The sequence below is a fragment of the Eubalaena glacialis genome, chromosome 3 (assembly GCF_028564815.1).
Source record: "Eubalaena glacialis isolate mEubGla1 chromosome 3, mEubGla1.1.hap2.+ XY, whole genome shotgun sequence".
Classification (NCBI taxonomy): Eukaryota; Metazoa; Chordata; class Mammalia; order Artiodactyla; family Balaenidae; genus Eubalaena; species Eubalaena glacialis.
The window spans coordinates 76,843,054-76,866,858 of record NC_083718.1 but is presented as its reverse complement, the minus strand read 5'-3'; the positions used below and the strand labels follow the sequence as shown (position 1 = coordinate 76,866,858).

Sequence of the window (23,805 nt, the reverse complement as noted above, 5' to 3'; positions counted from 1 at the left end):
TGGAAAGCTATTCCAAGTAGCTCTTTGCTCTGAGCCTGTGCCTCCCACAGAGCAGGCTAAGTGCTTGGGAAGCCTCACTTCCTTATCTATCTCGCGGGTAGATGTGGGAGAAACATCACCAGGGAGTCGATCCGAGAAGAGTACAGATGTGTAGATGTCACAAGAAACTTGGGACTTGGGACCAAGTTCAGTGTTTATTTTGGCTCCTCCGTATTCCTTCAGAAAGTCCTTTCACTGGATCTGTGGTGTCAGCTCTCTGGAAGTGTCACGCTGGCATAGACTGTGATGGAGCTTGATTCCTGGGGGCAAAACAGAACAAGTCTATGGGTGGAGGGACCAGCACTAGGTTCACAGGCTACAAATGGAAACAGTGATGCTTAGAAAAAGGAAAGGGTCTCAAGAATCATGTAGCATTGCAACTTGCTCAGGGTCTGCCACAGCGGGGTATTGCTAGAGGTAGCACTCAGATTCCCAGACTGCCTGCTCACCCACAAGATGGGTTACAGCTCCCTTCAAGCATACGCATGTCATCAGGGAGACTAGGAGACCTGTCCCCGTCATCTGAGGACCTGCACTCAGTTTAGAGAAGCCAAAAGAGTTCTAAATTACTGAGCTTAAAAAGAGGGGGATTAGTGAGACACAAAGGGAGAAAGAAGAAGTGGTTCCGGCAAGAGAGGGATGGGGAAGAGATGAAGATTGTGGGCAAAGACCTCTCCCAGGGAGAGGAGATTCAAGAGTCTGAGACAGAAAGAGACAGGAATGAGGGAATTTAGGTGGTTTTGCTGTAAAATGTGAAATATACCGAGCGCTGTGTTTCTTCCCCAAGAAAACATCATTAAAAATCTACATTATTTATTAAAGCTTTTAAAGTCAGATTTATGTTTTTACTTCCCTTTGGATAGGAGAGTGGTCTGTGAATACACCTCAAGATGAAGACAAGGCATCCTCCCAAGCATTGCTGGGTATGTGTACAGTAGGAGCTCTGAGGAAAATGGGTAAAGGTAGGCATTTCTGTGGCCTTTTGATCCTCCATTGTCTCCTAAAATGCTTTATTTGATAGGGCCCAACTAGAGCCAAGATTTTAGCCCAGAATTTACTTCTGTTCATTTAGTAAAAGGAAAGATTCCTGTCAAGTAAACTTAATCCATGCTGATCTTGCAATGGGGTAGAACAGGTGGGCCATGTGTCATACTCTCTTCTAGGCTTTACACCTGTGCAGAGTTCTACTCCTAAAAGTTCTGATTAAACAGGGCTGACTGGAGACTAGGCATGAGCATTTTTACAAAGCTCCCCTGGCAATTCTGTTATGCAGCTGGACTTGAGAACTCCTGGACTCAAGATGTGATTCCTGAACTTAAATGTGCATCAGGATCACCAGGAGGATGTTGTTTTTTAATGTGTAGATACCTGGTTACCCACCATAGACATTCTGATTGAACAGAATCCTAGGTAGAAGGTCCTGGGAATCTTTATTTTTAACAAATATGCCAGTTGATTCTGATGTGACAGCTCTCAGAGAAACCCTGGTGAGCAGAGAGTGAACAGAGACCCCATGTAAGCAGCCATGAGGGTTTTCCCGGAAGCCCTGCAATTGAGGCTGCAGATGCTCCTTGCTACCTGCTTGCAAGGGCCTATGTCCTCCATTTCAGCTCTACACAGGTTCCACCCTTTCCCCTCCTCCACCTATTTCCTCTCTACAGAGAGGAAGCACAGAGCGATGCCTCACCTGGATGGGCTCTGGAACAGGCTCTGTGGCAGCAACGTAAATGGTGGTGCAGGGGTCCTGAGCTGGCAGAGAGTCAGGTTTCTTCTGAACAGACTACAAGGGAAGCAAAGAAAGCAGGCGATTAGCTGAGCAGCAAGTTATTTCCCATTCAACTTTCCCATGGAGAAGCGTAGCATCAAGAAGTTATGAGTTAGAAAGCTCCTTGGAGTCATTTGGTCCAGCCTCCTTCCCAGGTGAAAATTCTCCCCCAAATTCCCTGGAACTCAATTCTCTGGGCTTTGCTCAGACTCCCCGAGTGACATCTTGGAGCTCACAGTCTTGTGAGGCAGCCTGATTCATCATTACCACTTCCCAGATGTTTTAAACATCTTCCTCACAGTGAACTGAAATTGGTGTGGTTCTTACATGGACAGCTGAAGGGAATGGGATTTTTATAGTATTTTAGTCTCACTCATATCACCCACAACATGCAGAAGTCCTGCTATTCCTCACTCTAATATGGTTTCTCATCAATTCTCTTTCCTGTCCAAATATTGAACTTAATAATAACCACACATGTGCAAGTGTGTTAAAGTTTACCAAGTTTTTCACATATATCTTCCCATTTGTCTCACAACCACTCTATATGTTAAATACTGTTACTCACATTTTACAGATGAAGAGGCTAAAGCCCAGAAAGATTTAACACTTTCTTAATGTGCACATGCAAGAAGTATCAAAGCCAGGATTTTAACTTAAAATATCTTTTAACTTAAAGCGCATGTATTTTCCATTATACTGTTCTTCTTTGGTTACCCCAACTTATAATGACCTCTCCTTTACCTAAATTCCTCAGGTACCTAAAGTCTAATTCACACATTACGGCACTTAACTGTACACTGTATTTAAGACACTCTGATATATTTACACATCGCTTCTCCAAACAGACCACCAATTCCTTGAGAAATAGCCTATTTTTTTTTTGCATTCCCCACGAAACAGTGCTAGGCACATAAGAACCTTCAGTTGATGTTTGTTAATGTTACTTAGAATGAATTAAAATACACAATACCAGGACGAAGTCAGTGTAGGCATAAATTGAGACCCCATCCCTCTAAGATGGAGATGACATATCTTATGCCTGGAAAGTCATCTTTTCAACATACTTGGGGGTACTGGTGTAGGATAATGCTATTCTCTGCCTTTCCTGGACATAGAACAAGTCTTAAAACTGAAGCACATGGGTTATAATGGGAGAGAACTTGGAATCTTGTCATCTGATGGAAGAGATAAGGAATTGGAAAACTTTACTGGAGGAAAGAAGATTCAAGGTGGGACATAATCTTTCTCTTCATATAGCTGATGGGTTGCCATGTAGAAGAGGAATTACATTTGTTCTGTATGGTCTGTCAGCTTTAGACCAAGGTTGGAATTTTTAGGGTAATATTTTGGTTCAATATAATGAAGATCTTTCTAATAGTAAGAAGTGCTCAAATGTGGGATGAATTACCTTGAGAGGCAGTGAATTTCCCATTACTGGAAGTGCTTGGGGTAGAGCAGGGCTTCTCACACTTTAATGTGCATATGAATTACCTGAAATCTTGTTAGAAGTCTGGTTCTATTTCAGAAGATCTGGGGTGGGGCCTGACTTTTTGCATTTCTAATTAGGTCCCAGGTAATGCTTTTAGTAAAAGGTCCTTTTAGTAAAAAGGCCCTTTTAGTAAAAAGGTCCTTTTAGTAAAAAGGAGCTAGCCAGCACTTTGGAAGTAATGTTGCAGAAGATAATTCAAGGAGTGATTGGGTAAAATTAAAGAAGATCTAAATAAAGGAAAGGATATATCATTTTGTGAATGAAAGACTCAATAGGAAAACATATATGGTCTTCTGAAATTGATCAATGAAGTTCTAATTAAAATTCCAGCAGGATTTTAAGGAGGATTTTTACAAACTGAATCTAAAATATATAGATGAAAATGCAAAGGACCAAAAACGGCCAAGAACTTGAGGAACAAGAACAAGTAAAAAGATTTGTTTTACCAGATATCAAACTTGTAATAAATCTGCAATCACAGATTTGTTAAGACAGTATGGTTCTGGTGCAATTGTAAAGAAATAAACCAATGGAGCAGAATAGAGAACTTCAAAATAGATCCACACACAGATGGACCCTTGATTTATAATGAGGTGGCACTGCAGTGGGACAAGGACAGTTTTTAAATATAAATAGTCAATAGGATATCCATATGGAAAAAAAATAAAACTTGACCCATCTCACACCACACTCAAAAAGTCATTTTCAGGTGCATAGCAGATATAAGTTGAAAAGATAAACCATACAGTTTTTAGAAGATGATAGAAGGATATCTTCATACCTGGGAGTAGAGAAAGATTTCTTAACAGGAATACAAAAAGTGTTATCTTTTTATAACACAAAGGAAGAGATGATGAAATTGTTCTACACTAAAATTGAGAACTTTCCTTTATCAAAATGTATCTTTGAGAAATTGCAGAGGCAAGCCACAAGATGGGTGAAGCTATTTGCTAAAATATAACTGCTAAAAATATTTAAAGGCCTTATAATAATCCCACCCAAAACAGACTGAAACACAAGGGAAAATTGGCAAGAGATTTAACAGTCACTTTAAGAAAGTGGATATTTATACAGCCAATAAACATATGAAAAATTGTTCAACTTTCTTAATCATTAGAGGAATGCAAAATGGAACTATAAAAAGACACATCCAAAAGAATGACTAAAATTTAAAAGACCAATAACACCAAGTTTTGATTAGAATGTGTAGCAGCTGAAACTCTTGTATGCAGTTGCAAGAAAGTAAATTGGTACACCCACTTTGAAAAACAGTTTGGCCTTATCTAATCAATTTGAGGATATGCATACTCTATGACTTAGCAATTCTACCTTCAGATATATCCCCAACAAAAATATGTGCACATATCTACCAAGAAGCACACATATGAATATGAATGTAAATAGCTGCAATTTTCATAATAGCTTCAGACTGGGAATAACACAAATGTCCATCAGTAGTCAACTGGAAAAATAAACTCTTGTATATGTATACATTGATATTCCATAAAGCAATGAATATGAATGCATTATATCTAAGCTCAAAGACATGCATGAATCTCATAAAAGGTAATATTGAGCAAAAGAAACCGTACACAGGAGGAAAAATGCTATAAGATTCCATTTTTATAAAGTCCAAAGGAAAAAGAAAAGAGTAAACTATATTTTCAGGAAATCAGGATAGGGAATCTTTGGGGAGGAGAGAGAAGATAGTGATTAGGAGGCACACAAGGACGTCTTCTGGGGGTGGGGTCAATGTTCTGTTCCTTGATCTGGGTGGTAGTTTTATGGTCCTAGAAGACTCAATACTGAAAGATATAATTTCTCCTCAAATAGATCTGCAGATTCAATGTAATCCTAATAGGATTTTTCCCCTTTCTGTGATACTTGAGAAGCTGATTCGAAAATACATATGAAAGTACAAAGGGACAAAAATAGCCAAAAACTCTTGAAGAAAAACAAGGTGGGGAGACTTGCTTTACTAGGTATCAAGATGGGGTAATTCATTGAGCTGACATTTATACATTGTGCACTTTTTGGTATGGATGTCATACTTTACAGTAAAAAGAGGGATGCTAGCAACATGGGATAGAATAGGTAGGGAAGGCACCATGGTTAAGTTGAACCTGATTACCTAAATGTGTATATGCAAAAGAGGTTGCTCTTTGGACTCATATATTTAAATGGAGTTTGGTTCTCAACGGTGGTCATGGCCTGTGTAATAAACCCTCCAGGCCACTAGGGGACAGCAGAAAGAAAGGCTTTGTCCAAGAGTTTATCTCTGGTTATCAGAAATGCATTTACTGTCATCTGATGCAATTTTCCAAAGTGCTAATCAAAGCTGTCTTTACCTTCACATCTTTTACTCAAGAATTTGCCTTCCCCTACACCCTGAATGGCCATATTCTGGCCTATATATCACCTAGAATTGCCTTCATGTCTGAAAAACTATAATATCTTCATATCTAGCCATCATTCTTTAGCATCCCTCTTACTTCTAACTTATCTGCTCCTCAACTTCATCATGACTCTAGTTTTTTTAAATCCATCTCTTCTGTTTCAGCCCAACCATCACTCTGTCACAGTTTTGCTTTCATCTGCTGCCTACATACCATCTTCCATCTCACCAACCACTCTCTAGGCAGAATCCTCAAGATCTTCCTTCCTTGTCTCTTTGATGTTTGCAAACTCTTAAGCGTGGATCAGACCAACATGTCACACAATAGCCTTTCTCAATCTTCCCCTCTCTCCTCAAGCCAGCACCCTTTTCCATAGAGAAGGAAAGAGTTTGATAACAGAGAACCGTAGACTCCTAGGATGCCAGAGCTGGAAGGAGTCATGCATCACATGTTTCTAGCTTCCTCAATTGTTCCTAAGAAGAAACAGATGACCAGAAAATTACCCAGTGTTTCCCATTGTTTCAAATAATAAATACTCCCATCTAACACCGAAGTTAATGTGCTTTTAGAGAGCTCTTGTTCTTGACTTCTGCTTTCCTAATTTCCTCTGCTTCAGAACCCATGTAGAACCATGAATGTCAGACATGCAAAGTGAACTGAATGGTCAGGGATTCCATGGGAAACATGACAGGTCCACCCCAGACAAAGACAGTATAGGACTTACACCTGATTTCTGGACTTGGGCATAGATAGTAAGGCTTTTTGCTTCCATTGTTGGCTGGTAATTGTCTGTTTTACCTGGGGAAAAGAAACCATAGTGGTTATCTCCCTCTGGTCCCCAGCACGAACTCTCTGCTCAGACCTGTCTGGTCTTTACCCCCAATTGCACACCCACCTTCCCCAGAAGTACCACAGGAACAGAGCACTGAGTCCCAAACCCCATGCACATTTGTCATATGACATTAGGTTAGTTACTTGATCTCTCTTGGCCTATTTCCCTATCTGTAAAATGGGATTGAAATACCTGCCTCACAGGGCTGTTGTGATGATTACATGAGATATTACTTGTAAAGTGTTTAGAACAGTGCCTGGCACATAGTGTTAGGTGTAATTGTTAGGTATAATTGATATGCCATTCAATTATTTTGATCTCTATTGTTTGATGTGCATATCTGATCTCCTAATAGAATTCTAAGTTCTTTAGGGGCAGGGCAAGTTATTTATACCTCTTTTGAATTCTTCAGCTCACAGCATGTTGTTTCATTCACAGCTTTCTCACCTCCCTGTTTCTGGGAGACTTGGTGTATGTGTAGGTGGAACGGGTGTAAGAGAGATGATCTGCCTGGGACTATTTGGAATAAAGCTGCAATGTCATTCTAATGCCTACCATCTTTTTTTGCTCAGAGCCTAGGCTCTCTGGAAATTAATATGTTGCAGAACATTTAAATTTTTAACCAGTTTCTAAATTTTTTCTTTTTAAATTATAGGAATAATTCATTCTTGTTACAAAAATTTTAATAATAGAGAGTAAAAAGTATGTCCTCCTTCCCCCATTAACCAGTACGATTTCATTCTCAGAAGTAATTGCTTTTAACAGTTTGATGTATATCCTTCCAGATCAGCTCTGTACAATAGAACATCATCTTTGATGATGGAAAGGTTCAATATTTGCAGTCTAATATGGTAGCTGCAAGCCACAAGTGACTACTGAGCACTTGAACTGTGGCTAATGCAACCGAGAAACTGAGTTTTGAATTGTTTTTAATTCTATGAAGAAGAATGTATATATATGTATAACTGAATCACTCTGCTGTACAGCAGAAATTAACACAACATGGTAAATCAACTCTACCTCAATAAAATTTTTTAAAATTGTGTTTAATTCTAATTAATTTAAATTTAAACAGCCACATGTGGCTGATGACTACCATATTAGATGGTGCAGTTCTGGACACTTGCTATACTTATACAGATATTTCTTCTGCAAATACAGTCATTCCATACACTTCTCTGTAACTTGACCTTTTCACTTAAAATGTGTAGAGGACATTTTCCATGCTAGTGCAGTAGACCTATCTCATTCTTTCTAATGTTTTGTGGTATTCTTTGGATATATCATGTAGCAGTGAGAAGGATGGAGGGTAAAAAACAGATGGGAGCAGGGAGGCCTGTTTTGGGACTATTGCAAAGTCCAGGGAAAGCAATGGAGACTTGACTCAGAGGAAATCACATGAAGTCTTTAGGGTAGACATTTTAACACCAATTAATTTATTCTGTTAAAAAACTAGGAGCATGTCTCTGAGGGAATATCACTTAGGAGAGGTATATTTTTATTTGGAAAGGAAAGGCCTTGTATGTATGTACATGATGAAGGTGGTGGAAGGTGCTGCATGAGGGTGTGACACTTAGGAAGGAAATGATGGGCAGCAGCTGGGAAGCTCAAAGAATTCAAAAAAGCCAACGTATGGTTTTCCTGTGCATGTGTGGGCGTGGAGTATCTGCCTGGTGGTTCCAACTTAACTTTTTTGGTCAGGGTTGATAACTGGCTGAGGATGCGTGTGTGTGTGTGGTGGGGGGGATAGGGAGGGAGGATAGGGTTTGGGGTGATCAGAGGAGATAACAGAGGGGGCACAAGTTAGTTCTGTGAAATACATCCTTCGGTTCAAAACCATGAATGTTTGCACGGTCAGAAGCCCCCACTCAGCACTGTCCTAGGTGTTGTAGGGGAACAAATAGTGTAGAGAACAGACCTTGGTCCTTAAGGGCTTTCCGTCTTTCAGGTCAGCTCAAGCTGAAAATTACAATTGAGGGGGCAGTCCTAAATGGTCAGAGAGATGGACAAAGCAAGGCTGAATGTTGCTTCTCAAAAAGACCACTGGATCAAGATAATTCAGTCTCATGCTTTTTTTCCCCAATGCAGGAACAGGTTTTCAAGAGCCAGCTCAACTCTAGTCACTGAGGCCTTAGGATCTAATGAAAAAGGTCTTGACCTTAGAATTGGGGCATCCACCTTCTAGCCCTCATTAGCTGTGTGGCATTGGACAACATGTCATCTCAATGGGTCTCTTCTCTTACCATAACTGTAAAATGAAAACATAGTTGGTCTAGTATCCTTTTCAGCTCTCATCTGAGGCATAAAGTTGTCTTATGTTACGCTAACCTCAAGTACTTTAAATCTGCTCTAAGTGCTCTTCCCAGATCCTTCCAGTGCTGCCCTCTGCTGGCAATAGGGATTAAATATTGATGCCTACATTAAGAGATCAGTCTTTCTGTGTGTGTGTGTGTGTGTGTGTGTGTGTGTGTGTGTGTGTGTGTGTGTATGTATCTATCCATCTATTTATCCATCTCTCATCCATCATCTATCCATGGAAGCCACCGTGTTCAGTGCTTTCAGTGTATTGACTTATGGATCCCCAAAACAATACCATGAAGTACATAATATTATCCCCATTTTGCAGATTTGTTTGCATTTCGTTTGATCACAGAGCTTGTCAGTGGCAAAGTCTGCATTTGAATGCTAAAAATCTATGTTCTTATCTAGTGTATCTCCTGGACACAAAATTTCCAGAGAGTCCATTTGAAAACCTTCAGAGTCAGGCTGCATTCTGGAGGTGACACTATTAGAAGCTGGCAACAGAATCTCTTGAGCAAAGTCTTATGGGGGTACAGCAATTAAGTATAAGTTTTTCCCACAGACTTTTTCCACAGGGTTTTGTATGTTCCTGGCTTACAAGGCATACACGGTGATTAGAAACAAGGATGGGTACATGTGTTGGGAAAAGTAGTAGAGAATTGTAGTGGGGTGGGGAGCACTATTCCCTTCAGAGACAACCATGTGATGAGCAGAATGTAGTTGAGGAAAGAGTGGGGGTTAGGATCCCAGGACCTTCACTAGCTGGGTTAATGCGGGTATGTTAATCTCAGTTTTCTCATCGCTCGTACTTCACTGCTTCCTTATTGTCTAAGACAAACGTGGTTGCCCTGGCCCATCCCCATAGACTCTCATCATGATTTCTGTCTGCATTGACCCACTCCCCCCACTCCTCTCCAGCTACCTCTTAGATGGAGGAAATGAGACAAAGTAGGCGGCTTGCTATGACCTAGATTTTTTTACATAAGCAAAACCAACATCAGAGTGCTGAGACAGGGCTTTTCCAAGAAGGTTATATGTGGAGAACACTGATCTACTTGAGAATGAGATCGGCCATCAGATCTGTGGTGTGAGGATCAAGTTCTATTCTCCCCATGGGAAGACCAGCCCAGGGATCTGTCCTGATCGTGGGGCAGGACCTTCTGATGCTAATGTGGGTGGGTGGTGGGTAGTGTGGCTGAGGGGAGCACACTGCCCTGGATATTGAATCATAGGACAACTTGGAGGAGAGGCCAGGAGATACTAGCTCTAAGCATTGAAACTGCAAGGGAGTATTTGGGCCCTAATGGTGTCAGTCTACCCTGGGTAACTTTCCATAACTATTTAGTTTGGCTTTAAGTGACCACATGAATTGCACACTTGTCCAAGGTGAGTCAGAATTTGTGCTAAAATGGTAGTAAAGTGTGTTCTCTCTGTCTTCTGATAACCTGTGGGCCTTCCTAGAGGAACACACCCTGGCAGTTGGGACACATAGTTGCAGTTCTGATTCCCTCACCAACCAGCTGGGTGACTTTGCAGGAGTCAGCCTCTCTGTGCCTTGGTTACCCCATTGCTAAGTCACATAGAAACAACTATACCCTCCTTTTCTCAGAGGGATATTGTAAGCATAAAAAGAAAATATAGGGACTTCCCTGGTGGTACAGTGGTTAAGAATCCGCCCGCCAAGGCAGGGGACATGGGTTCGAGCCCTGGACTGGGAAGATCCCACATGCCGTGGAGCAACTAAGCCTGCGCGCCACAACTACTGAGCCTGCACTCTAGAGCCCGCGAGCCACAAATACTGAAGCCCGCACACTTAGAGCCTGTGCTCCGCAACAAGAAAAGCCACTGCAATGAGAAGCCCGCGCATCGCAACGAAGAGTAACCCTCGCTCGCCGCAACTAGAGAAAGCCCGTGCACAGCAACGAAGACCCAACGGAGCCAAAAATAAATAAAATAATTAATTAAAAAAAAAGAAATTATAGAAAGGTTTCAACCCTTGGGTAAAAGCATCCTTTTTATTAGTCAGTAGTTATAACTTTTCTTGAACAAGATTCAAGGGTCCTCTGTATTCTGCTCCTAGTGAATATTTTAAGCTTCTTATCTGGATCCCTTCAGCATCCTGTACACACCTCTGCTGCAGTGTTAGTCATACTGAATTTAAATTATCTGTGTCATGTCTCCCATGTTAAATACCTGTGGTTCATCTATCTTTTTATCCCCACAGACTAGTGAGGCGGGATCAAGCAAGACATGTTGAATGAAACTGAATTGAACAAGATCCCAGGATAGGTTTATGTAGTGTTTTTGCAAAGCCGTTCCCTGCAGAAAGCCACAGTGGTGAGAGCAAGTGTTTGTGGGGAGAGGTCCCCTGCTTACCACAGGGAGTCTGATAAGAATCTATTGTCACCTACCTCTTCTTCTCAACAGTAGTATTACCGCTTGCAGAATCATGATGACACCAACGATGACCCCTAAGAAGAGCCCAGCATACAGTCCCCATTGTCTTGATTCTGAAAAAAAGTCAAAGGGCAGTCTCAAAAGTGCTGTGAGTTTAAAAACATCCCATGCAGAAGTGGGGAGACCTAGCCTCATGTTTTCTGTCTACGTTCTTTCTCAAGGGAGACATTCGTTCTTATGGTTTTAGAGATCAGCTTTAGACCACTGAAGAGCTCCAGATCTGTTTTCTTATCCCGATTTCTCTCACTACTTTTGACTTTCATACTCCTAATTTCTTTAAAGATTCTTCTATTCAAATGTTTTATTTTTCACTTCACTTTAGACAGTTTACCACATGACTAAAATTAAACTTATCTTTGTTTTTTCTAAGTCAACTTCTCTGCTCAGTTTCTCTGTTTTTAAATTTCTAATGTGTCCTGTATCCATTTTGGTAGAAAGAGCATGATGGCTCCATGTGCTGTCCCCATACTCGCACACCATTCTCATGAGACACTGGGAGGAAGGAGGATCTACTTATGTTTTTTTAAAAATAAACATAATAGTGCTATTATTGTCCTTCCATGCAAATAACTGTATTGAACCCACTAGACCTGAACTGAAAGAAAGTCATGTAGTTTTCCTCTGAATCTGTCCTGTGTTTAATATTAGCACTAGAGTACATCACCCAGGCTAAAAATCAGAGAGTCAGTTTTCATTGTTTTTTCTTCTTTGCTCCCTTTACCAAATCCTTCTGAACCAGGAGCAGCACTTTGGAAAACAGTGGACGAGACCTCTTACCCCAGTAAATAAGATGTTTAGCTCAATAAGATAATAAGAGACAACTATTGAGCATTTACAATGGGCCAGGCATTTTTTTTTTTAGTGTATCTTGTTTAGTAATATAGTTAATCTTCACAAAAATCCTATGAGGTAGATACCCTTATTACTCCCATTTTATGGATAAGGAAGCTGGCGCAGAGATCCTCAAGAACTAGAGGCTGGTCTAGGAGTAGAAACATGGCTGAATACTGAAGACAGACTTCTTGGAGAGTCAGGGAGACTTATGGGCTTGGGGTAAGTTACACCAGGGTAATTAACGGTGGGGGACAACCTGAAGCACCACTAGGGTTCTAAGTAATAGCATGCACGTTCTAAATAGAATAATACCAGGAGGTAACATTAATGTGTAAGGGTAACTTATAAGGATGGTTGTGGAATCAGCCTGCTTGTTGTTGAACTTATGATGGATTTGTTGGGAAGAAACTGAAAGGAAGAAATGGGTAGGGTGCAAAGGGGTAGGGTGCTTGCAGACACAATTCAGATGTTTACAGAGTTAACCAAAGATACAGACTAAAGTCTCAACAAATTGATGAAACGCACCCCACCAAGATCCAAGTGGGCCTTCAGCCTGATAGATAACCAGAAGTTGCCTCCTGGGTTTGAAAATATTCTCTTTTTCTTTCTAGGCGTTTCACACATCGTCATCCCAGGGAATCTCACTGAACTGGGTTTGTAAAGATCTTGATGATAGAGTCTCTTCCCAGAATTAAACATGTTTTAACCCTGCCAGATACCAACTTCAGCAGTCATTTGACCCCTGATCAAAGAAGCTAGGGGGCAAGCAGAGAGTTGTAGTAAGACTCCTGAATTTATATAAAGCATGAAATATGAGCACAAAATCACTGCTGAGGCTGGAATTGCCCTGTGAGCAGCTGTACCCTGAGTAACCACTCTGAATGGCTTATGGTTGCTGAGAACCCACTTCACAGGGGTGTGTGTGTGTGTGTGTGTGTGTGTGTGTGTGTGTTGTCCAAGAAACAGTGAGAGACTGATTATTCAGATTGATGTTGTCAACACCAGAAACCCATGGAGAAAGCTTTCAGATCCTAAGATAAAGAATCAGAGCCAGAAGCCTAAGTACCACCAGGTTTCATCAGCCCATGGAACTGACCCAGCAAATAGTTATAGTAGCATTTTATATTTCAAGACTATTTCCTCTTTTTTCTTCCTTCATGTATTTTGAGACCTTCTAAAACAACGGTTAATTTAAGAACAAACACTGCAACTATTTAGGTCATTTTAAAAAATACTAGTTCTCTCAAATTTCATACAGATCAAAATAAAATAAAACCAACAAGGTGGTGCATCTAAAACTAGAAAATAGCAAAATAAATAAATACATAGATACATACATAAAATAAAATTAGGAAATAGCAGATGACATAAGTGCATCTGTAACACTTCTGCCAAGTGAGACTTTTTCCTGTTGCTGACAGCTCAGCTGCCCACCTACTCACATAAACTAAAAACGATGGGGACATATTACTGGCCCAGAGGACACAATGACACCAGCCCTCTCTTTCTTTTCAGGGTCTCAGGAGGATGAAAGCTATCTGTTCCACTTGTCCTATGACATACATGACCAGCTTTGGCCAGTCCAGCCAGATCTGAGAGGCAACCTGGCCACAGTCCTGAAAGATATTTCAGAAGTCCAAGTTTTCTTCTAATCTTTGGATACAAAGTAATATGAATCTACTGGAGGATTTAAGTTACAGGACCATAGACATTTTTTTTTTTTTTAAACATCTTTATTGAAGTATAATTGCTTTATAATGGTGTGTCAGTTTCTGCTTTATAACAAAGTGAATCAGTTATACATATACATATGTTCCCATATCTCTTCCCTCTTGCATCTCCCTCCCTCCCACCCTCCCCATCCCACCCCTCTAGGTGGTCACAAAGCACCGAGCTGATCTCCCTGTGCTATGCGGCTGCTTCCCACTAGCTATCTATTTTACATTTGGTAGTGTATATATGTCCATGACACTCTCTCACCCTGTCACATCTCACCCCTCCCCCTCCCCATATCCTCAAGTCCATTCTCTAGTAGGTCTGTGTCTTTATTCCCGTCTTGCCACTAGGTTCATCATGGCCTTTTTTTTTTTTTCCCCTTAGATTCCATATATATGTGTTAGCATACTGTATTTGTTTTTCTCTTTCTGACTTACTTCACTCTGTATGACAGACTCTAACTCCATCCACCTCATTACAAACACCTCCATTTCATTTCTTTTTATGGCTGAGTAATATTCCATTGTATATATGTGCCACATCTTCTTTATCCATTCATCCGATGATGGACACTTAGGTTGCTTCCATGTCCTGGCTATTGTAAATAGAGCTGCAATGAACATTTTGGTACATGACTCTTTTTGAACTAAGGTTTTCTCAGGGTATATGCCCAGTACTGGGATTGCTGGGTCATATGGTAATTCTATTTTTAGTTTTTTAAGGAAACTCCATACTGTTCTCCATAGTGGCTGTATCAATCTACATTCCCACCAACAGTGCAAGAGGGTTCCCTTTTCTCCACACCCTCTCCAGCATTTGTTGTTTGTAGATTTTCTGATTGTACCCATTCTAACCGGTGTGAGGTGATACCTCATTGTAGTTTTGATTTGCATTTCTCTAATGATTAATGATGTTGAGCATTCTTTCATGTGTCTGTTGGCAATCTGTATCTCTTCTTTGGAGAAATGTCTATTTAGGTCTTCTGCCCATTTTTGGATTGGGTTGTTCGCTTTTTTGTTATTGAGCTGCAAGAGCTGCTTGTAAATCTTGGAGATTAATCCTTTGTCAGTTGCTTCATTTGCAAATATTTTCTCCCATTCTGAGGGTTGTCTTTTGGTCTTGTTTATGGTTTCCTTTGCTGTGCAAAAGCTTTTAAGTTTCATTAGGTCTCATTTGTTTATTTGTGTTTTTATTTCCATTTCTATAGGAGCTGGGTCAAAAAGGATCTTGCTGTGACTTATGTCATAGAGTGTTCTGCCTATGTTTTCCTCTAAGAGTTTGATAGTGTCTGGCCTTACACTTAGGTCTTTAATCCATTTTGAGTTTATTTTTGTGTATGGTGTCAGGGAGTGTTCTAATTTCATACTTTTACATGTATCTGTCCAATTTTCCCAGCACCACTTATTGAAGAGGCTGTCTTTTCTCCACTGTATATGCTTGCCTCCTTTATCAAAGATAAGGTGACTATATGTGCGTGGGTTTATCTCTGGGCTTTCTATCCTGTTCCATTGATCTATATTTCTGTTTCTGTGCCAGTACCAAACTGTCTTGATTACTGTAGCTTTGTAATAAAGTCTGAAGTCAGGGAGCCTGATTCCTCCAGCTCCATTTTTCGTTCTCAAGATTGCTTTGGCTATTCGGGGTCTTTTGTGTTTCCATAGAAATTGTGAAATTTTTTGTTCTAGTTCTGTGAAAAATTCCAGTGGTAGTTTGATAGGGATTGCATTGAATCTGTAGATTGCTTTGGGTAGTAGAGTCATTTTCACAATGTTGATTCTTCCAACCCAAGAACATGGTATATCTCTCCATCTATTTGTATCATCTTTAATTTCTTTCATCAGTGTCTTATAATTTTCTGCATACAGGTCTTCTGTCTCCTTAGGTAGGTTTATTCCTAGATATTTTATTCTTTTTGTTGCAATGGTAAACGGGAGTGTTTTCTTAATTTCACTTTCAGATTTTTCGTCATTAGTGTATAGAAATGCAAGAGATTTCTGTGCATTAATTTTGTATCCTGCTACTTTACCAAATTCATTGATTAGCTCTAGTAGTTTTCTGGTAGCATCTTTAGGATTCTCTATGTATAGTATCATGTCATCTGCAAACAGTGACAGCTTTACTTCTTCTTTTCCAATTTGGATTCCTTTTATTTCTTTTTTTTTTTATTTTTTTTTAAACATCTTTATTGAAGTATAATTGCTTTACAATGTTGTGTTAGCTTCTGCTTTATAACAAAGTGAATCAGTTATACATATACATCTTTTATTTCTTTTTCTTCTCTGATTGCTGTGGCTAACACTTCCAAAACTATGTTGAATAATAGTGGTGAGAGTGGGCAACTTTGTCTTGTTCCTGATCTTAGTGGAAATGGTTTCAGTTTTTCACCATTGAGGACAATGTTGGCTGTGGGTTTGTCATATATGGCCTTTATTATGTTGAGGAAAGTTCCCTCTATGCCTACTTTCTGCAGGGCTTTTATCATAAATGGGTGTTGAATTTTGTCGAAAGCTTTCTCTGCATCTATTGAGATGATCATATGGTTTTTCTCCTTCAATTTGTTAATATGGTGTATCACATTGATTGATTTGCGTATATTGAAGAATCCTTGCATTCCTGGAATAAACCCCACTTGATCATGGTGTATGATCCTTTTAATGTGCTGTTGGATTCCGTTTGCTAGTATTTTGTTGAGGATTTTTGCATCTATGTTCATCAGTGATATTGGCCTGTAGTTTTCTTTCTTTGTGACATATTTGTCTGGTTTTGGTATCAGGGTGATGGTGGCCTCGTAGAATGAGTTGGGGAGTGTTCCTCCCTCTGCTATATTTTGGAAGAGTTTGAGAAGGATAGGTGTTAGCTCTTCTCTAAATGTTTGATAGAATTCGCCTGTGAAGCCATCTGGTCCTGAGCTTTTGTTTGTTGGAAGATTTTTAATCACAGTTTCAATTTCAGTGCTTGTGATTGGTCTGTTCATATTTTCTATTTCTTCCTGGTTCAGTCTCGGCAGGTTGTGCATTTCTAAGAATCTGTCCATTTCTTCCAGGTTGTCCATTTTATTGGCTTAAAGTTGCTTGTAGTAATCTCTCATGATCGTTTGTATTTCTGCAGTGTCAGTGGTTACTTCTCCTTTTTCATTTCTAATTCTATTGATTTGAGTCTTCTCCCTTTTTCTCTTGATGAGTCTGGCTAATGGTTTATCAATTTTGTTTATCTTCTCAAAGAACCAGCTTTTAGTTTCATTGATTTTTGCTACTGTTTCCTTCATTTCTTTTTCATTTATTTCTGATCTGATCTTTATGATTTCTTTCCTTATGCTAGCTTTGGGGTTTTTTTGTTCTTCTTTCTCTCATTGCTTCATGTGCAAGGTTAGGTTGTTTATTCGAGATGTTTCCTGTTTCTTGAGGTAGGCTTGTATTGCTATAAACTTCCCTCTTAGCGGACCATAGACTTTTGTAACCTTAAAGGAACTGTAGTGCTTATCTCACCCAGCTCACTAATTTTATGTTGAGGAAACCGAGACTCAGACAAATGTACCTAGAGTCACAGAAGAAGGTGATGGTCGAGCCAGGTGACATAAGACCTGCAGAATTTATAGTTTGTCTTTTAGCCTGTGGTGGTGAGGCCTCCACATGGAAAACAGCAGAAGGCTGGGATGCCTGGGAGACCTCATGAGTCAAAAGCCCTCTGAGGTGCCAACTAGTCCCTTCACCATCTTCCATCCAACACCTCTGCATGTGCTCGGTCCTCTATTCTCCCTCCCGCTGCACCTTCAGCGGTCCACCGCCCCCCCCCCCCCCACCGCTGAGTCCTGACCCCCCCCCCAGGTCAATCTTACTTCCTCTGTGTGACTTTTCCTGACCATTCCAGCTCCCATTCTTCCCTCCCCCTTGGACTCTGAAGCACCTTGGTTTATGTCCTACATCTTAGAATTATCTCTGCTGTGGAGACTATTTTCAGTGAGGGCATTTGGAGCCAGACAGATGGATTCAAATTCTGGGTCTACCACTTGACAGCTCTGTGACCTCAGATAGGCTGCTCCTACTCTCTGGGGCCCCTGTTTCCTCATCTGCAAAATGAACATAAAAATATTCAGTTCACAGAGCTGTTCTGATGAACCAATGAAATAATGTATGGAAAGTGCCCAGAGCAATGCCTGCAATCCAGCACGTGGTGAATAAATGTCAGCTCCACTTGCCTCAATTCTCTAACTAGCTGCTAGGGTCTTGGAGGCCAGAGACCACCTCTTTACTTCTTTTGCAGCTCTCTTACTACTTGACACATAGAGGTCCTTGGTAAATTCTTGCTGGTTGATTATAAGGACAAGGAGATAAGTTTGATCTCAAGTCCAGAGGGGTCCCTTCACTGATGTTCAGGGATGCTTCAGCACCATCATGTCATTTGCTTATGACTTAATTTCTCTATCTGTCTACCAGGTCCAAATATTTCTACACTTGGTGCTCATCTTTTTGGTGCTCTTAATCAATTATGATATGTATATGGAAACTAAATGTCAGAGACTCTAGGCTGTCAGGAATTTGGGTAAATATGGACAAAATGCTACTTTTACAGCTTGTTGGGGTCAACCTGCCCATGATTTCTGTAATTTCTGGGAATAACTTCCTCATGGTCCTCTAAGTTTTCTCTCCTGCAGCTCTACTTGTTCTAGTCTCGGCTGTCCTGGGTGCAAGGTTCAGTGCCTTCATCAGTTTCTACAAAAAGCAAAACAAAACAAAACAAAAAAACCTACACTAAGAATTGCGTGGGTTCAAATCCTCTAGTGTAGATTTGAAGGGTCACAAGGAGCAGATTCCATCATGAACTAGGCAGCTTCCCACCATCTGACAGGCTCAGACCCTCTCTTTCTCTTCCTATATGTGCACAAGCAACATCTTCCCCCATTATAATACAGAACTATCTAACCTACAGCTGGATTCTTTGGGGGAGGGGTCTCACCTTCTGCAGTCTAGCATTTATGAAGCTACTATCCTAAACAAACTCTGTTCCCTTCCAAAGAGGAATTCTAGTAGTAGTTTCCTTAATATGGTCATATTTTTCTACCTAGTAACTTCTGAGTCCTATCTAGATTGTAAACTCCTTGAAGGTAGATGTTGTACCTTATGCTTCATATGCATTCCCCTTTCCACATGACTCTGTGTAGGGCAGGAGGGCGCTCAATATACACTTGATGGGCTAAGTTAATTTAGAGGCAATAGAATGAAGCTCGGAGAATTCTGTCATGTACCTTTTGTTAAGAATTATCAGAGCACTAAGTATGAGAAAGTCTGAGAAGGAATGCAGAGTCATCTTCTGAATGGCCCAAGGCAGGAGTAGAAGGGAACAAACAATGACCTACTTGGCATGTGCTTTATTATAACAAAATGGAACCAGGAAGAAGGTGTGCATCTGTGCTCTCAGCACCATCTGTGTTCCTATTTTCAAACCACCATTTCCTGTGACAGAATCTCCAGCTCTCCTTCTTTTTGCTCAGTCATGTAGTGAGGCCCCTCAGGATGGCAATGCTCGAAAATCAGCTCGAAAATATTGTTCTGGGCCCCACAGGTCCCATTCTTCATCCACAAAAAAATGTTATCTTAACATTCTTAAACAGGAGGTTTGGGACTTTTTCCTCCCTGGAGCCTCTTAGAGGTAGCTGAGCAGGCTGGTTGAGAACTCCAGTACATTTTATGAAGAGTTCTTTGCACAAGTCTCCACCCCTGGTCTTCTATTAGATTGGCTGTGGTTTAAACCTGATAACTTGGCATGTAGACATGCCTCCAAGGAAAATGCTGAAGGGCCTTTTTTATCTCTGAAAGTCTGCTGCCACAGAAACACAAAAGCTCCTCTCTCTCAAGTCCCCAAACCTTTATCCTTTAAGGCAGGTAAAGAAGAAAATAAAAAGAATCTGAGAAACAAATGTAGCTAATCCCAGGAGATACTGAGATGCTAATGTAACCGTCTGAGAGTGCCAGATCTCTTTCCTGCCTTTCATGTGGTTCTGTCAGAAAGGCCGCCTGCCTGGAGCACATCAACTTGAAGAAGTCAACCATCTTCAACAGACATCTTTTTGTTGGTGGCAATTTCCTCTCAGAATTGTTAGTGGGGGAAGGGTGGTCCTAAACCATACCATACACTAATTTAAGATCTGGGACCATCCAGGTAAAAATTATTACAGAGTTCAAAGCTTCCAGAAAAATCCCTTACAACTGCCTATCCTACCCAGCATTGTGTTGCAGGGGCTACTAGGTGTGCCTCCAGGGGCATTTTCATTCTCCCATGACAATGCAAGTCTTGTCCAGTCACATGGCTTCCCAGCTAAGGATTACATTTCTCAGCATCCTATGTAGCAGGTGTGGTCACATGACAAGGCTCTGGTCCGTGAGAAGTGTCCAGGTTCCATCCTTCCAAGATTGTTGCCATGCTTCCTGGATTGGGAGTACCAGGGAGAGGTACCTGCTCTGTGCATGGAACAGCTAGGTGACTCTGTAACAGTGAGAGCTCCCTTTTGATGAAATGGCCTTGTTAGAAAGGGGGAGCCCCCAGAACACACTGGCAGGTGTCAGCTTTTCCTTCCACTGAGCTAACCTAGACTTGCTGAGCCAACTTTTTGCTAATCTGCAGAAAGGGGTCCTCTTTTCAAGATGAGCTTCCAGGGGTATTCCCTTTGAGTTGAGCTATTTAAGGTTTAGTATTACTCATTCTTGCACAGAGAGAACTATTTCAGAACATGGTCATGAAGGACGGCAGCATGTCACACACGGTCCAGTGCTGACCCACATCGACATGCACTGCATGACCTAAGAGAATGCTTGGTAGCACCCTTGGAAATGGACTTTGCAGTAAAGAGGCATCATAACAATAGACATGAAGGTGTTTCTTGCTGTAAAACACTGAGATAGCAGTTGGAATAAAGATTTATGTATGATGGAGAGCCTGGACAGTTGTTAGAAAGAAAAGATTTTGAGGAACAGGGAATTCCCTGGCAGTCCAGTTGTTAAGATTCCACGCTTCCACTGCAGGGGGCCCTAGTTCCATCCCTGGTTGGAGAACTAGGATCCCACAAGCCACGCAGTGCAGCCAAAAAATAAATGAATAAATAAATAAAATAAAAATCGATTTACCTTTAAAAAGATGTTCTTTTGCGGTTTAGTTTGAGTCCTGATGAGAAGCAGTGCTGACATCATGTCTCATTTGCTCTCATCACATCATTAACCACTTTGAGTTTTTCATTAATGAAAGTGAAAAATATCTTAAAATCACTGTCCTCATTATAGATGGTGAAGTGACCTCTAATAAACCCTCACACCCCACCACTTCAGCCCAAGGCTGGGGTTTCCCTTGAATGGAGTCTTTGTTAAACAAACAGCCACTGCTCTGGTTCAGACCTCATCATCTCTTGATGGGTGACTGAAATAATGGGCCCTCCTCATAACTAGTTTCTCTTTCTTCAGCCTCTTCCCCACCCCAATCTATTCTCCACACCACTGAATTTTCTCTCTGAAATGCAAAGCTGATCGTGTTACTCCTCTACCTAAAACTATCTATTAGTTCCCATCAGGATACTATAAGATAATACAGAACAAGACCCAGTTATATCTGCCTTTTCCTTTGCCTGGAATGTCTTTCTTTTATCTGCTGGGGTAATTTCTACTTGTTCTTCAAAACCTTGTTTATGTCACATCCTCTGTGATGCTCCTTCTGATTCCCTAAGACAGTGTCAATCATTCCCTCCTCTTGGTTAATTTGCACATACTTCTGTTTTGCACCTGTTGCACTACCAGACCTGGGATAATTAGTTATTTATAGAACTATTCCTTCTTTAAGGGCAAGGACTGTGTCTTTTTTTGTCTTTGTGTTCTCAGCACCTAACACAATGTTGGAACATAGTAGAACCTCAGTAAATGTTTTGTCGAACTAAGCACAGTAATTTAAAAATTAGTGACATTCATTTGCAAACACAAATCAATGAACTAACAAAACTCTGTTTTCCATATTTAGGCAACCTGGTATACTGCGAACGGCATGCCACAAACTCGCTGTGTGATTTGTTTCTGACATGCTGTAGTTCCCTGTCCCTGGAGGCAGGGGAGGGGATCTTTACTTGTGTTACGGATTGAATGTGTTTCCCCCAAAATTCATATGTTGAAGTCCTTAGAATGTGACCTTATTTGGAGACTGGGTCTTTACAGAGGTAATCAAGTTAAAATGAGGTCATTAGGGTGAACCCAAATCTAGTCTTACTGGTGTCCTTATAAGAAGAAATCTGGACACGCAAAGAGACACTAGGGATGAGCATGCCCAGGGGAAAGACTGTGTGAAGACACAGCAAGAAGGTAGCCATCTACAAGCCAAGGAGAGAGCCCTCAGGAAAAAATCAACCCTGCCAGCACTTTGATCTTGGACTTCTAGCCTCCAGAACTTGCGAAAATAAATTTCTGTTATTTAAGCGACTTCATCTGTGGTGTTTTGTTATGGCAACCCTAGCAAACTAAGTACAGGTGGGTCCTAATCCAACGTGACTGGTGTCATTATAATAAGGGGAAATTTGGACAGATATACACATAGAGGGAAGACAACGTGAAGAGACAAAAGGAGAAGACAGCTATCTACAAGCCAAGGAGAGAGGCCTGGAACAGATCCTTCCCTCACAGCCCTCAGAAGGAACCAACCCTGCCGACACCTTAATTTTGGACTTCTAGCCTCCAGAACCGTGAGACAATAAATTTTGGTTATATAAGCCACTCAGTTTATGGCATCTTTTTACAACACCCCTAGCAAACTAATATACCTTGGTAACGCTTTATTATCATTTCTTATTCAGGTACATACAAACTGAATCATAGAATATTTACTCTGGAAAGAATGTCACTAGTTCACCATTTTCATTTCACGTATAATGAAACAGAGGCCCAAGAAAGTGCAGTGGCTGCTGGGTATTTGTCTTAATGCCTGAGCTGAGGTCCTGACAGGGCTTTCCCATGGTGCCATGTTTCCTCTTCTTCTTGTCCTTCCCCATCTCAGAAAAGCCTGCTCCATACCCAGTAAATCTGGTCACACTAGGGCATACTTGGTCCTCAAAGTGGCTTAGATGGGTAAGAGCATCTTTACATGCTTTTTTTTAGAGTACTTTTTAATTTTTTTTTTTTAATTTTTTTTTTTTAGTTTTTGGCTGCACTGCACGGCATGTTGGATCTTAGTTCCCTGATCAGGGATCGAACTTGCGCCTCCTGCAGTGGAAGCACAGAGTCTTAACTGCTGGACCACCAGGGAAGTACCTTTACATGTTTATTTCTTTCTTAAAAAATTTATTTATTTATTTTTGGCTGCGTCGGGTCTTCGCTGCTGTGCGCAGGCTTTCTCTAGTTGTGGGAGCCGGGGCTACTCTTCGTTGCAGTGCGCGGGCTTCTCATTGCGGTGGCTTCTCTTGTTGCGGAGCACGGGCTCTAGGCGCACGGGCTTCAGTAGTTGTGGCTTGCAGGCTCAGTAGTTGTGTCTCGCGGGCTCTAGAGCACAGGCTCAGTAGTTGTGGCGCACGGGCTTAGTTGCTCCGCTGCATGTGGGATCTTCCCGGACCAGTGCTCGAACCCGTGTCACCTGCGTTAGCAGGCAGATTCTTAACCACTGCACCACCAGGGAGTCCCTATATGTTTCTTAAGAATGTCCTGAGCTAAGTGCCCCTAGCCGAAGCTTTATGGCCAAGACTTTGGAAAATATTGATTAAATTCTCATTAAACTATATTGAGGAGCATGAAGAGAATTATTCCTCTTTTCTGAGGTGGGTCAGGGTAAAACATTTGGCTCCCTGTCTTTACTCTAAGAGGGTTGCTACGACCAGAGAAGGCTGTGCAGGGGTAAGGGCTACTCCTTCCTCAGCCCTAGGGAAAAACACACATTTTTATTATGATTTATAAGGCATTTAAAAAGTGTGTTATCTGTTCCACTAGTATCTATGAGGATTTCAGAATCAGACAACTCA

At 41.0% G+C, this 23,805-nt stretch overlaps 1 protein-coding gene across 1 annotated transcript in view; it reads right to left on the bottom strand.

Annotated features, from left to right (window-relative positions):
• Nucleotides 1-248: 248 nt before the first annotated feature.
• The window catches only part of SLAMF1 (signaling lymphocytic activation molecule family member 1), a 35,915-nt gene continuing 12,358 nt past the window's right edge, over nt 249-23,805 (bottom strand). Inside the window, exons 4-7 of the mRNA XM_061185834.1 lie at nt 11,237-11,335; nt 6,417-6,490; nt 1,727-1,819; nt 249-299 (exon numbers count right to left, since the gene is read on the bottom strand). Coding sequence (XP_061041817.1) covers nt 249-299; nt 1,727-1,819; nt 6,417-6,490; nt 11,237-11,335 — 317 coding nt within the window. The remainder of the gene's footprint in view (nt 300-1,726; nt 1,820-6,416; nt 6,491-11,236; nt 11,336-23,805) is intronic.